Source organism: Accipiter gentilis, chromosome 4 (assembly GCF_929443795.1).
Source record: "Accipiter gentilis chromosome 4, bAccGen1.1, whole genome shotgun sequence".
Lineage (NCBI taxonomy): Eukaryota > Metazoa > Chordata > Aves > Accipitriformes > Accipitridae > Astur > Astur gentilis.
The window spans coordinates 42,711,490-42,724,077 of record NC_064883.1 but is presented as its reverse complement, the minus strand read 5'-3'; the positions used below and the strand labels follow the sequence as shown (position 1 = coordinate 42,724,077).

At 36.7% G+C, this 12,588-nt stretch overlaps 1 protein-coding gene across 6 annotated transcripts in view; it reads left to right on the top strand.

Annotated features, from left to right (window-relative positions):
* The window catches only part of CTDSPL (CTD small phosphatase like), an 85,891-nt gene that overhangs the window by 58,566 nt on the left and 14,737 nt on the right, over nucleotides 1–12,588 (top strand). For 3 of the 6 annotated variants that reach the window (XR_007505766.1, XM_049797992.1, XM_049797996.1), the window contains exons 4-6: nucleotides 1,332–1,385; nucleotides 4,514–4,615; nucleotides 9,609–9,665. Coding sequence is in view for 5 of the 6 variants with exons in the window: in XM_049797992.1 (XP_049653949.1) it covers nucleotides 1,332–1,385; nucleotides 4,514–4,615; nucleotides 9,609–9,665 (213 nt within the window). In the remaining variant the exon portion in view is untranslated. The remainder of the gene's footprint in view (nucleotides 1–1,331; nucleotides 1,386–4,513; nucleotides 4,616–9,608; nucleotides 9,666–12,588) is intronic. The other 3 variants (XM_049797993.1, XM_049797994.1, XM_049797997.1) reach the window with 1 other exon arrangement.

Here is a 12,588-nt window from a genome sequence, read left to right as displayed (position 1 = left end):
AATTCCTTAGTGACTCTGAAAAGAGTACAGCCCACTCCCCGCTCACTAAACTTCCAAGTTGAAGCCTCCAGTCAAAATATTAGGTTTGCGGGAGCTTTATTATGCATGTATAAAATCTGGCAGTCTGCTGAGGTCACCTGTTTGAAAACTTCCATTGCTTTATGTACATATGTGCAGACGCTTTATGTACATATTTATGTGCAAATCAGTGAAGTATATCTTCTGCTCAATCAGATTTTTCCTGCATTAATTGCACTTAATTTAAAGACTTGAATTAATATGAATTTTCACTTGGTTATTGATAGAGATAATTGCTAAGCAAGAAACATGCCATCTTCAAGTTCGGTTTTTCAGAAAATAGAAACAGTGTGACTTTGGGGTTTTTTTAAAGATGAACTTTATCCTGTTTGTATCTTGTATTCTGAAACTGTTTCTAGATAAGGCATAGATAAAACAGCAGTGTAATTGATATTTTTTTTTCCCTAACACTGCAAAATTATTTATTTTTAGGGCTGAAATAAACACAAACAAATTCAGACAAAACAGTAGCAGCTGACACATTGTGATAGACCTGACTTAAACATATATTAAGTATAGCTCAGGATGCCTCTGCTTTCATGGGTTTTTCTCAGCTTTGTTTGGAAAGGAGTATGGTAGAGAAATCAAAGTAGACCCATAGCAACTTCAGCACCTATTTTCATTCTTTTGAACAAAAAGGTAGATGGAAAAAACAAAGCCATACTCATGCACCTTCTTAAATGAGTTGGAGTGTCCATTTCTTTTGTTCAATTTAAAGTCACAGTATTAAAGAATGATACCAAAATTAGTCCTCAGAATCCCTGCACAAGTTAAATCTTAGGACTGGGATACTGTTTTTTCACTTGTCCTTACCTACATTTAGACAACTGCTTATTACAACTTTTTCTAGAAGAAATTTTGTGAACTGCCTGTTTCGTAACAGGAGCTAGCACTTTTTGGCAGCTGTGTTTTAAGTGGGAATAATTTATCTTCTATTAGAGTATTTTGGTGCGTAACTGCTGGGAGAAGCTGTTAGCTATGTAGAGTGCAACCAAAAGTGTGAATTGAAGGGAAAATGAACACCAAATTAATGTGCTGCACTTAGGCTAGACAACATTTCCAGTATACAAAGAGAGGGCTTATTAATTCTGATACTTGTCTCTGTGGGAAATACGGGCCTACAGGGAAGAAAATTTATGATTGTTTTATACAGTAAATTTCTGAAAGGTTTATGTTGACCAGCTGTTTATGCTTCAACCAAAAGTCCTGTTTTCTTGCCACCACCACCCCCTTTTTTTTTTTTTTTTTCTTAGGGAATATACTATTTCCACGGGACTGAAGCAGTGCAGCAGTCGTTTCACTACAAGGTCTGTTAAGCTGATCAGCCATGAGACCTAGCTGGAATGTATAAATCCCAAACAGTGACTAGTTTAAAAGCTTTAACTTGTGTACAATTTATGTCTTGTTGGAATTGAAGACCAAGCTAGGACTTACAGTACTGAGATACCACATGTTATTTTTCTGCTGAGTTCTGTGGAAGTCTGCAGTCTTTTGGAGAGTATTACATAGTAAATATGAGTTGCTGTTAGCTACAATTAAGTACTCTTAATCATCTTAGATAACTTTAAAGCTACTATGTTTTAAAAAAATTATCGAAGATCCATAACTATTCACTGTTAATTATGATGGAAATCTGGTAACTGGAACTCTTCTTGGATATGTCTCCATTAGTGAGGAAATTAAAATACAACATTGAGTAATGCTTGTTTCTGCCTAAAAGCTTTGCTGCTCTTGGCACGTGGAAGTTGCTTTAGATCAGAAAGCTTGAACAGCAAAACAAACGGACTGATGCCCTACATACAAATCCTTTAAGTTCCTAAAGCCTCAAAAATTTCATCCTTGCTCCAAAGTCCTACACCAGATGTTTAGCAGTCTCGCAACTTGTAGTGCCTTCAGCTTCAGAATAGTTTCCTTATCCCTGTTAGATTATCAGGTGCCAAATGTGTTTTCAAAGTTGAGGGCAACAGAGACACAGGTTTTGAAATACAAAATTTATTTCTTCTGATCTTCAAATGTGCAAACTGTTGACCAGGTGTCTTTGAAAACAGGATCAGATTGAATTCAAGAAGCTGAAAGCTTGTAGGAAGGTTGGTGTGCCCTAGTGGGAGACTTTCCCCAGGAAAAACCTTGAGGTGTAGTCTTGGTAGATGAAGTTAGATCAATAATTACACATTATCTCCTAAGGCAATACTGAAAAGGGAGAGAAACTCTGAGTTCAAGGTTCTCACATTTTGTAGTTCTTGGTGTATGTCCGTCCCTTTCTAGATGACAGGCATACTAGTTTCCAGATAAAAACCAAAGATATCTGTGATAAGGCAGTGGTCATATTTTTCATATGCATATTTTTATATGAAAGAGTATCTATTTCCATCTATTTTCCATTTATATAGGCATTTTCAGTTTGAAAAAGAATTCACATGGTAGAAGAAATTGCTGGCTTTGAACTCTTTATGCAGATTAACTTAGTCAAATATTCGAACTAAATACTAACAGTCTTTAAGAGTACAAAAATGAACAAAACTATTCTTTAAAAAAAAACAGTATGCTTAGGGTTTCTTAGGATATTCCTACCTGTTTGTAGTTTTCAAAGACAAGAAATCAGTATCAGAACATGGGTTCTGAAGATGATTGTCTTCAAATGGGTTTGATTTATCTTTCAATAAGCTTTTAGTCTGTTTAGGTTGCAAATGTTTAGGTTGCAAGTCTGGATCCTTCTTACTAAGAAAAATTGAGGTGGGGTGCCCACATACCTTTTGGATTTTGAAATAGGAGTGAAAAACCGAAATTCTTTAGATCTGGTCATAGTTGCAAACGAGCAGAGGTAGAGCTCAAGCAGTTGTTGAAGTAATGTATACATGGGACTGTCTTATCACCTAGAAAGGGCATCCTATAAATTTCAGCCTCGCTAGGCTACTGTGATGGATGGGTACTTTACAAGCATTAAGCAGAAGTTGTTTTTTCTTGAAGGTCATTGTTAGATGTGTGCTGAGAGAAAATGCATTGAGACAAGTGGCTTGTAAGCAAGGCAGCTTCCATTTTGGTAGCTGAAGAAACTGTTGTTGATGTTAATTGTAAGGAACCAAATCAATTTCAGTGAGCACTCCTAAAAATCCCCCAGTAATTTATACTTTAGCTAAAGACACTTTTATTTAAGTCCAGAATCTCATTTGTTAGGTAGTTCATTTAAACAGGAACTTACTAGGCATCATTGGCCAGTATCTATTAACTTAACATGACGTCTGAAATCCATCAGTGGTTAATAATCTGTACTTGCTGCTGTAGGGTGTTCAGAGGGTGTCTGACTCATCTGTTTGTCTCCCACTGTCTGCAAAGGGATGGCCTCAGATCTCTGCAAGCACTTCTACAAAAAGCTATTGAAAAGAACAAAAAGCACGATAGGTGCATCCTTACCAAACCAACATTGTCTGAACAGATAAAAAGATAGCAAAAGAATGAAGTTAGAGTTCTGTATCCAATTCTTAATTAATTTAATTTCCTCTCAGTCTTGAGCTTGTCCCTGTTGATATTTTTCTATAAAGGTAGTCCTTTTCCTTCATCAAAAAAACCCAGTGTTTCAGCACCAAATGGAAGTGTTCTTCCCCATTTCTGTTATTTCAGAAGTATCCAGTATTGAAGTCTGAAGTAACATAGTTGTATTGCAAATTGGGATATTAAAGTGGGGCATGAGCCATCGGAAGTCTATGTGACTGTCTGCATTGCTTTCAGAAAAATTGTCAATTCATGTAATTGGTACCATTTTTTAGTAAGGGCACTGTACTATACAAGAACCTAGTTTAGGTTTTATACTGCAATTTTAATACCTTGATTGGGAACGTAATCCACATGAAAGCTTTTGGTCAGCACCCTCACAAGTGGTAAAAATGAGAGTGGAGACATGTCCTGGAAGATAAAATTAGTAATGCTGTCTTCCTTCAGGATGGATTTCTCCACTTTAGCATCTTTCACGGCAAACAGAAATAGCAATTGGTGTAAAGGTCCATTGGTGTGATATAGCTGGAAGTGGCATTGACTATAAATAGGATAACAGCAGCAACTAAAACCGAGGCATTGGGAGGAGGGCCACTGGAAAAAGAAATCATTGTGTCAAATGTCTTATTTTTCTCTATTGTTTTTTAGCTAGTGGTGGTGTTTTACCATTTCCATTTCCAATGTTTTGGAGATCATTCCAAACAAGTCTCTTGTTTAAAAATAAGAAAGGGGAAAAAAAAAAAAAAAAAAGAGAAGTCTGTATGGGTATTGCATGAGCCATTTATTTCCATACATGTACTTGCAATGAACCCAGAAAAACATTCAACTTCAAGTCATGTATTTCAGTTCCCAGTAATTACTAGAATAGTAATGTTGGCAGAAGAGTGCCGCTTCAATAGAGGTTTTACTTTTTTTTCTTGTCTTCCTCTCTTCTTTTTGTTTTTAGCCACCAGCTAAATACCTCCTGCCAGAACTGACAGCATCAGACTATGGGAAGAAGTGTGTGGTCATTGATTTAGATGAAACTTTAGTGCACAGTTCATTTAAGGTAAGTAAATTCAAAAGCAATCTCTTGCAACTTGAATCTGTCAGTGAATGTTACGGGAAATGTTAAGCCTTTTAACGCATTAACTAGTCTTACAGGCTCTCCCAGGATGCCTGGTAGTTCTCATTGTTACTCCTATGATTATTTGTCCTAATTTAGCTGTAAGGGGAGTTACATAGATGTTGCTATTTTTTTTGATTCTGAGAAAGTCATACTGACTATAGCAAGGCCTGGAATAGTATTGACTTCATGGCTTTAAATGGTAACTATTCCAACAAGGACCTGTATTTTAACAGGTATAAAACTTGTTGCTCTGAAAATATGGTTTAGTTTTTGATGTTTAAATGATGCCATAGTTAGACTAGGGGAACAGAAAACTCAGCACAGCTTTATGCCAGGTAGACGTACCTTAAACCAGTAGATTTTGGGCACCAGTGATTCCTGTGCTCTGTGGCTGAGAAAATTGCTTTCTGTGTCAGACTGCTGTCCCAATCACAGTTAAGTGTTTTTAAGTATTTAGCTTTCACAACAGGAAAGCAAATAGCATTTAGCTGTCACTGATGAGTCGGTCATCTTCTAGAAGCAACTTTTATAACCCTTCAGATTTCAGCATGTGGTGGAAGTAGTGGTATTTTTCTATTGTTTAAGTAGAGCTAAAGTTAGAATAGGAGAATTCAGAAATACAAATAACCTAAATTGGCTCCGAGTACTGGTAGCATTTCTGATTAGCAAATGTCAAGACATGATAAAGCATCTGCTAGTTTTATACTTGCATTGGAGAATTTATAAGAATCAATAGTAAGTTTCCTTACTAGTAGCAAACTAGAGTTACCATCAACTTTATAGTCTTCTAGTTTTGGTTGCACTCCATTTTTCACTGCTAGCATAAACTCAACATTTTAATCCTGCAATATTTAGCTGCCAGCATTTAAATATGCAAACCGTAATTCATGTTGTGGTTAGAATTTGGCAACAGCCCGTCTTTGTTGACTTAAAGAAGACCTTATATGGAGATACTAGAACAAATATTCCTGTGCCTCAAACTGAAACTCAGACTCTTCTCTGTCTTTATTGTGCCTAATGGTATATAACAATTTGTGGTGGCATACAGGAACCTCTTAACCTCAGTGCCAGATCCTTGTCTTCTATACCCAGACTGAACTTGTGCTTGAGAATTTTTCAGGGAGATTAGAAACACAGCTGGATTGGGACAGGAGGGACCATGCCTTCCTAATTAAATGAGAGTCAAAAATAGGAAGGGAAAGCTGAATTTAAAAGTCTACGTTTACATAAAAATAATGAAGTATTAGGCTTAGTGTTACCTGAAATGTAAAAACGAAAGTTTGCTTTCTGAATGCTGTGGGTAACTTTGTACTGTGATTTGTCTGGTTTTTGAAACAAAATGAGATTCAATTTAGGTGTTTGGTTTGGGTTTTTTTTAAACTCTTTTAAAGAAATACAAGTTTATTGTATGACATAGTATAAATCCTTTCTTGTAGGACTGAGGTTTGCCTTTATTGCAGAGTGCTTTCTTAGTGGGCTCATTTTAATTATCCCACTTATTCAAATGATATTTAATGGGTATTTAAATGATGTTAAACAGATATTTAAGAAAAATCAAAAGACTATTCTACTTAATATGAACACTGAATAATGTTTTCTGATAGGAAAAGAAAACTGGTCCTTTTTTGTGTGAATCAAATAGTGTTAGGAAAATGTTGGAGTTTCTGCAGTATTAGAGTCTTATGGCTATGATGGCATTATCTTAATGTGAAGCCCTGTGATGTGGTAAGAGAAAACCAAGTGTAGGAGGAAATGGCTTTAGTTGTTCAGTGGCTGGCACTGTCCAGGGATACTGTTTGGATTTTGTTTCACAAAGGGAAATACTTCAGCTGAAGTAAACGCATTGTGGTCATCAAAAATAACAATGGCTTTCCATAAGAGCAGGGGGTTTAACACCTCTATGCGCTGCTCTGCCTGAATAATCAAGTTACTTCTGCAGTTTCTTTTAGTTGGGGTTTTTGGGGGTTTGGTTGGTTGGGGGTTTTTTTTCACTAAAACATGTCTGCTCTGCCCAGGCAGGTCCCCACTTAAAAGCTGTAAAAGCATACATAAATTTGTGAATTTTAGTACAAAAGGCTTTATTTAAAACACATGATACTTTAGAATTCATAATTCTGTTATGAAATAGGCTTCATATTTCAAATGCAGATAATTTTTTTAACACAACCAGAAAGGCAAAGTATTTAAAGTGCTCTTTTATGAAAGCAGCAACATCTGAAGGAGGGTAATTCTTGTCTTTTTATGCCCCTGCATATTTGTGAAGCTTTAAGGAGGTACTAGTCTTTCATGTTAAGTGCATATTAAAGGAATAAAATTTGGGGTGCTTTGGCAAGAGTAAAAAAGGAACAGATAGACATTATAGTTATCATTCCCATCATAAAACAATAATAGAAGCAAAAATCTTAAATTATTAAATCAAGGAGATGTAAACATGGTTTTGTATAAAATGAATTAAACCACATGCAAGTCTAGAATGTAGTCATATTCAAAACTGGCTGTGAAACACTTTTAGAACATTTAAAACTCTGCAGCTTTTTACTAAATAGAAGCAGTTCTAACTGAAGTAAAGATTTTCAGTGGAAATACATTGTCTTCTTTCACACTGTCTCTGTGATTCCCACTCGAGGCACATACGTGTTTGACGTGTGCAACCCTGGAAACCTGTATCCAGCAAATTGTTGCAGACTTCTCTCCTGTCTTCCCATCATGATGAAGCACAGAACCCCAGTCCATGCTCCCTTCCTTATCGCTTGTGCCAACAAGAAAGCTACGTAGTACCTAAAGCATAAGTGGGGGAAGCAAATATGTAGTTTAGAGTGGTTTGGTTAGTGTTACAAAGTCACAAATGGTGAGCTTTATTTGTTAGCAAAAATGAAGTTGTCTAAACAGAATGTGGTTTTCTCTGCCATCTGGTTGGTGTTGCTCCTGTTAAGAAAGTTCAGTAATAGCCGTAGTTTTATCAGTGGGCTTCAAAACCTTAGCAGCTTGAAATGACCTATTCTTTTTCTGCTGCTACAGACTATTTATCTTGCTTAAGGGAGTCATGCATATATAAATTCTTCAAGTGCGTGCAAGTCTCTTCAAAGAATGCAGGGAGCTGGCACCCACTTGAAAACTGGTGGCTGAGTCTTACTGACAGTTCATTTGGGATTCTTTTAAGGTGAAGCTTCAGAACGTTTTTGCGTACCTGTTCTGTGGCTATTAGAGATGCTGCAGAGTATCTTCTCTGTCTGAGGGGCTTCATGCAGATAACAGATGGGACCCTCCCCTCTGTCTTTTTCAGGAGCAGGAAGGAGGATATATCTTGTAAATTGCTTGATGTCAGCTAAAAAAACCAAAATCTAGATTGTATCTGCGGATATTTGAGGAATTCTTTAGCTCATACTAGCACAGCGGTCATCAATAGGATGGTTTCCAGCATCAGCTGCTCTGGAGGTTTGGTTGTCAGTACTGGTTGGTCAGAGTCAGTGTAGTTTCTCATTTGCCCTCTGACACAGCACTTGCCAATGTCGGATCAAACCATCTTCCGTATTAACTTTGCTACAGAGACAGTGGAATTAGACTCTCGTTTTTCCAGGGAATGGGATCGAAGTGATGCTGTCAAGTTAATACTGCAGGATTCTTTTCTCCTACCGTTTTTCACAGATCACCCGTTTAGGCTCACCAGTTCGGATCAGCTTCTCAGTCTCTTTACCTAGGCTGCTTCTCTGCTTTCTTGGCAACCCCTTGCCCCCCCAAATGGGTTTGAAGACTGTTTCTAGTCTTGCAGATTCTTCAGGGGCACCTCCTTGGTAGTACTTGAGATCAGTCTATTGGCTGATCCAGAAAACCAGATGGGAAAGTCTGTACAAGTCTGGTTGAGCTGAGTGAAGATGTTTTCCAGCCTTAGCTTAGTAATGCCATACCAGTTACCAGCCAGACTACTCCCAGCCTTTGTTTTAGGCTGTTATCCATGAAGCATGCTGTCTGTTAATCAGTTGTGTTAAAACTGTATTTGGCAGCTCTGTGTCTCAGCCATTTCCAGGCTGCAGATAATGGAATGAGTTACAAACTTCAGCCAGGCATGTTTACTTTTTTTTTTATCACGGACATAGTGCATGAGCTGTGCCAAAGGATTCTGCCAAGTTTGATGTCTGTTTGAACTAGTAAACACTGTTAGCAGCGTGTTCCCCAACTACCACTATTGCCTAGCCAAGATTAGACTATATACTCTTAAACTGTCTACAGGGACACTTTCCTGCTTTCCAAAGTAATTTTACTTGACCAACAGTTTTTTACAGTAAGTCTTAAGAAATAAGTTGTATTCAACAGACTACAAAAATGGATTCAAGGACTTGGACAGAGTATGCCTGTTCTTCCCTTTTGAATTTAAATGCAGTTTTACATGATTAATTCGATTGGCATAGCATGATCTTAAGGTATCACCTCTTGTGGATCATTTAACTATACGACTTAAGTCTTGTTGCAGCTTGTTACAGCTCCTGATTCAAATATAAATCTTAGGTATTACTTTTACCACTGTCTTTATTTTTCATTAATTACTAATTGATGACCCAGAGTAGAACATGTGAAACACATAGCTGAATTTCTTTGTCATCATCCACACAGACTTGATGAAAGCGTTACCCAAATAGATATTTTCCCTGGTAAACACTCAGTGGTAGTGAGGGTTATTCAAGCAGTAAAGCCTATTACATTGTATGAAGCTTAAAAACATGAGAGAAAAGGGAGGTGCAGTATCTGGTGAACAGAGCTGTGTAAGGCTTCTGACTTGCGTGTGTAAAGGGTGCATACACAGAGTGGATCTGTATATTCAATAATGCTTATTAACTTGTTCCTGAGAAGTAAGTACTCTTCTCTTCTATGCCTCTGAAATATTTCCTCTAATAATCATATTTTTAATGTTGATTTATATCCTTGTCATTCTTTCTAGCCAATTAGCAATGCTGATTTCATCGTTCCTGTTGAAATTGATGGAACCATACATCAGGTAAGTACTGTTGTTCCTTTAGTGTTGTTCTAGTAGTGGAAATATCCTCAGTGTCCCAGAGTGTTATCTTTGTCTATTTGCTGCTTTCCATTCAATAACTTGTCCTTTTGGAAAATACAAAAGCTGTGTACTCTGGAATATATCATCCAGACAGGCATCCCTGTTTGATCAGGTATGTAGTTTCTAACTACTAAGTCTCAATTTTAACTTTTTAGGTTCTCCAGAATATCTCTCTCAGGACTTCAGTACTTGACTCTGTCAATTTTAAAATGTTTTCAAACATTCCTAGGCCCAGAAAAAACTACTTCAATACTGCATTTCTTATTCCCTCCACAGACAAATAGGACATAAGTTGGCTTTAATGTCTGTTGGTAGTTTGTATGGACAAAGCTTTATAAAAGTATTAAGGAAGAACATTTCTTCAGCTTTTGCGACAATCTGTGTTTAAGTTCTGTCTCCTTTTCTTCCTACAAGTAGTTTAAGTTCCTCTGATAGGACCTTTTAATACACTTAAGCATCTTCAAAAGGTCTGGACAAAATTGCAGGGAGACTAATTTATGTCTTATTCTTTAAGAACTTTAGTTAAGACTCTGAGAAATGGTTTTCAGTAAATGCAAAATACCCATAATTTGAAAATCAGTCCCCTTCATGTATCTTAGCTTGGTGTCTTTAATCAGTAGTCATTTCTGAAAACATCGAATGAAGTAAATTACAGTGCCGTAAATTTTCCTCTTCAGACAGACATTAAAGTTCTTGCTGGAGACAGGTTATACTGGTTAATGTGAAGTTGAGCCTTTCTGATATATGAATCTTGCAAATTGTTTGAAACATCTTCTGTTGCATGTTGTAAGTTAAAGACAATGCAGTTACTGAGTAGCAAATATTTCCTGGATAAGATTTAATGGAGATTTTAAACACTTCAGTTTTTGAAATGTTGTCTTTTATATGGATTATTTTTACTTGGACAAACACGTCCATATTTTGATCTTGGAACAATTGATAGATCATAAAGTTAGTTCATAGTTCTGTTAGATTTCCTGTTATGAAAACCATCCATGTACTTGTTACTCTTAAAATAATTACTAAATATCAGTCAGTGGACTTAAATCTGTTTTAAAGTGATAGTAGCTTTGACAGTTTTTATACTGTGCCTGTTTTATGTAGAAAAATTCAATAACTACGGTATTTAAACCTGTAACGTTCACCAGAGCTGAATGCTCATCACATAAGTGATGCTTTGGGAGGTTTGTATTGTGGTATTTTTGGTCCTCATTTGATGTGAGCTTTAGTTTTGTTTGTTGCTGTAACATAGACATTTTCTCTCATAAAACTTTCTAGAATGCTTTTGAAAAGGAATAAAATAGGTTACCTGACAATTTTGAGTGGCTTAGGATTGTGATCACTTAGCTTGTCAAGATTATATATTTACATTTTGAAACAAAACCCAATAAAAGACTGGGGTTTACACTGAAGCACTTCAAAGCCTGTTGCTTTTCCGTTCCTTGCTGCAAACTTTCAGATTCTTCACCAAACGTAATGCAGTTAGGCACTCAAGGTGACTGCGTATGGGAAAAAGAAAACCAAAACTCGTCAAAGGGAGTGGATTTGTCCATACCCTAAACATGAACAGGAGGAAGGATGCTTTTGACAGAGGAGGTCAAATGAAGTTAGTCTCTGTGGTTTGCTGGAGACTTCCTCAATAATTTTCAAGGAAATTGCTTAATCCCTTTGTATCTCAGTCCCATCTGCATGGTAGAAATGAAGTTAATTGTAAGGAATTTGTGATCCTTGAAATAAAGGTAATGTATATGGTATGCAGAATAGGCAAAGTCTTGGATTCCTGTGTTTGTAATACCTCTGCAGGCAAAGTAATGTACTGTCATCCAGCAATATATATTTATTTATTTGTAAACTGCGATAATCTTAAGGATAAAAGTGGATGTTCTGGCTTGGTCCAGTGTGCATTAACACAGACTGTAGAGCTTTGACAACCAGTTCCCACTTCACACCTGTAATTTTTTATTCACTTAGAGCATAAACAAACCAATAACAACAATTTTTGTTATCTGTCAAAATTTGTCATCTGTATAATGTTTGTCCATTTTCTTAAGCAGTTTATATACTCAAAGATTGATCATTGGCATTGGGAAATACTTCCACCTGTTTAAAATATCACAGGATATGTGAAATGTTGTGGAACCATACTGTCTGTAGTGCATATCCCTACCTGCTTTACCAGTAAGCATGATATCTTATCAAGCGGGAGATTGTCTGTTCAAGTTCTTTTTGTACTTGAACTGTGCCTTAGACAGAGCCCCATGGAAAACAAATGGAGAACGCCATGTCAGAAGTGCCTATTCAGAAAGAAATTTGAAATTATACAAGATACTTCAGATCTTATATACCAAAAATACAAATTGTGGCAAATTCAGTTGCTGTACGCTTGAAAACTGACTTATCTAACAAGTTTTGGTCATGGTAAATGTTGTGATTTTTTTGTTGTGCAACAGAGGTATTCAAAAAAGGCTGTCTTTAGTTTGGGAAGGTGCATTTTCCCTTATGTCATTTATAATCCAAAGGTCAGAAAGACTCTTGTTCTTCTATAGGGAGGACAATTCAAATCATCATCTGAAAGGGTGCTTGGATAAACCAGCTTCCTTAGATTAAAAAATAGCTTTTTCTGAACATCCCTTGACCCTCTCCCATCTTTCTTTCTCTAGCTTAATTAACCTTGTCTTTAGAAAGGATTCGTCATTTTATTTTACAAGGAAATAACTCATGTGTGCAGGTACCTCTCTTTCTTTCTGTTACGGGTCTTTCAATGCCTGCAGAGACTGTGCCTGTCTACAGGGCAGCTAAAGTTACAGGAGATGAATCCCACGCTTTGTGTTGGAAATGATGGCACAGATACAAAAGGGCAGTT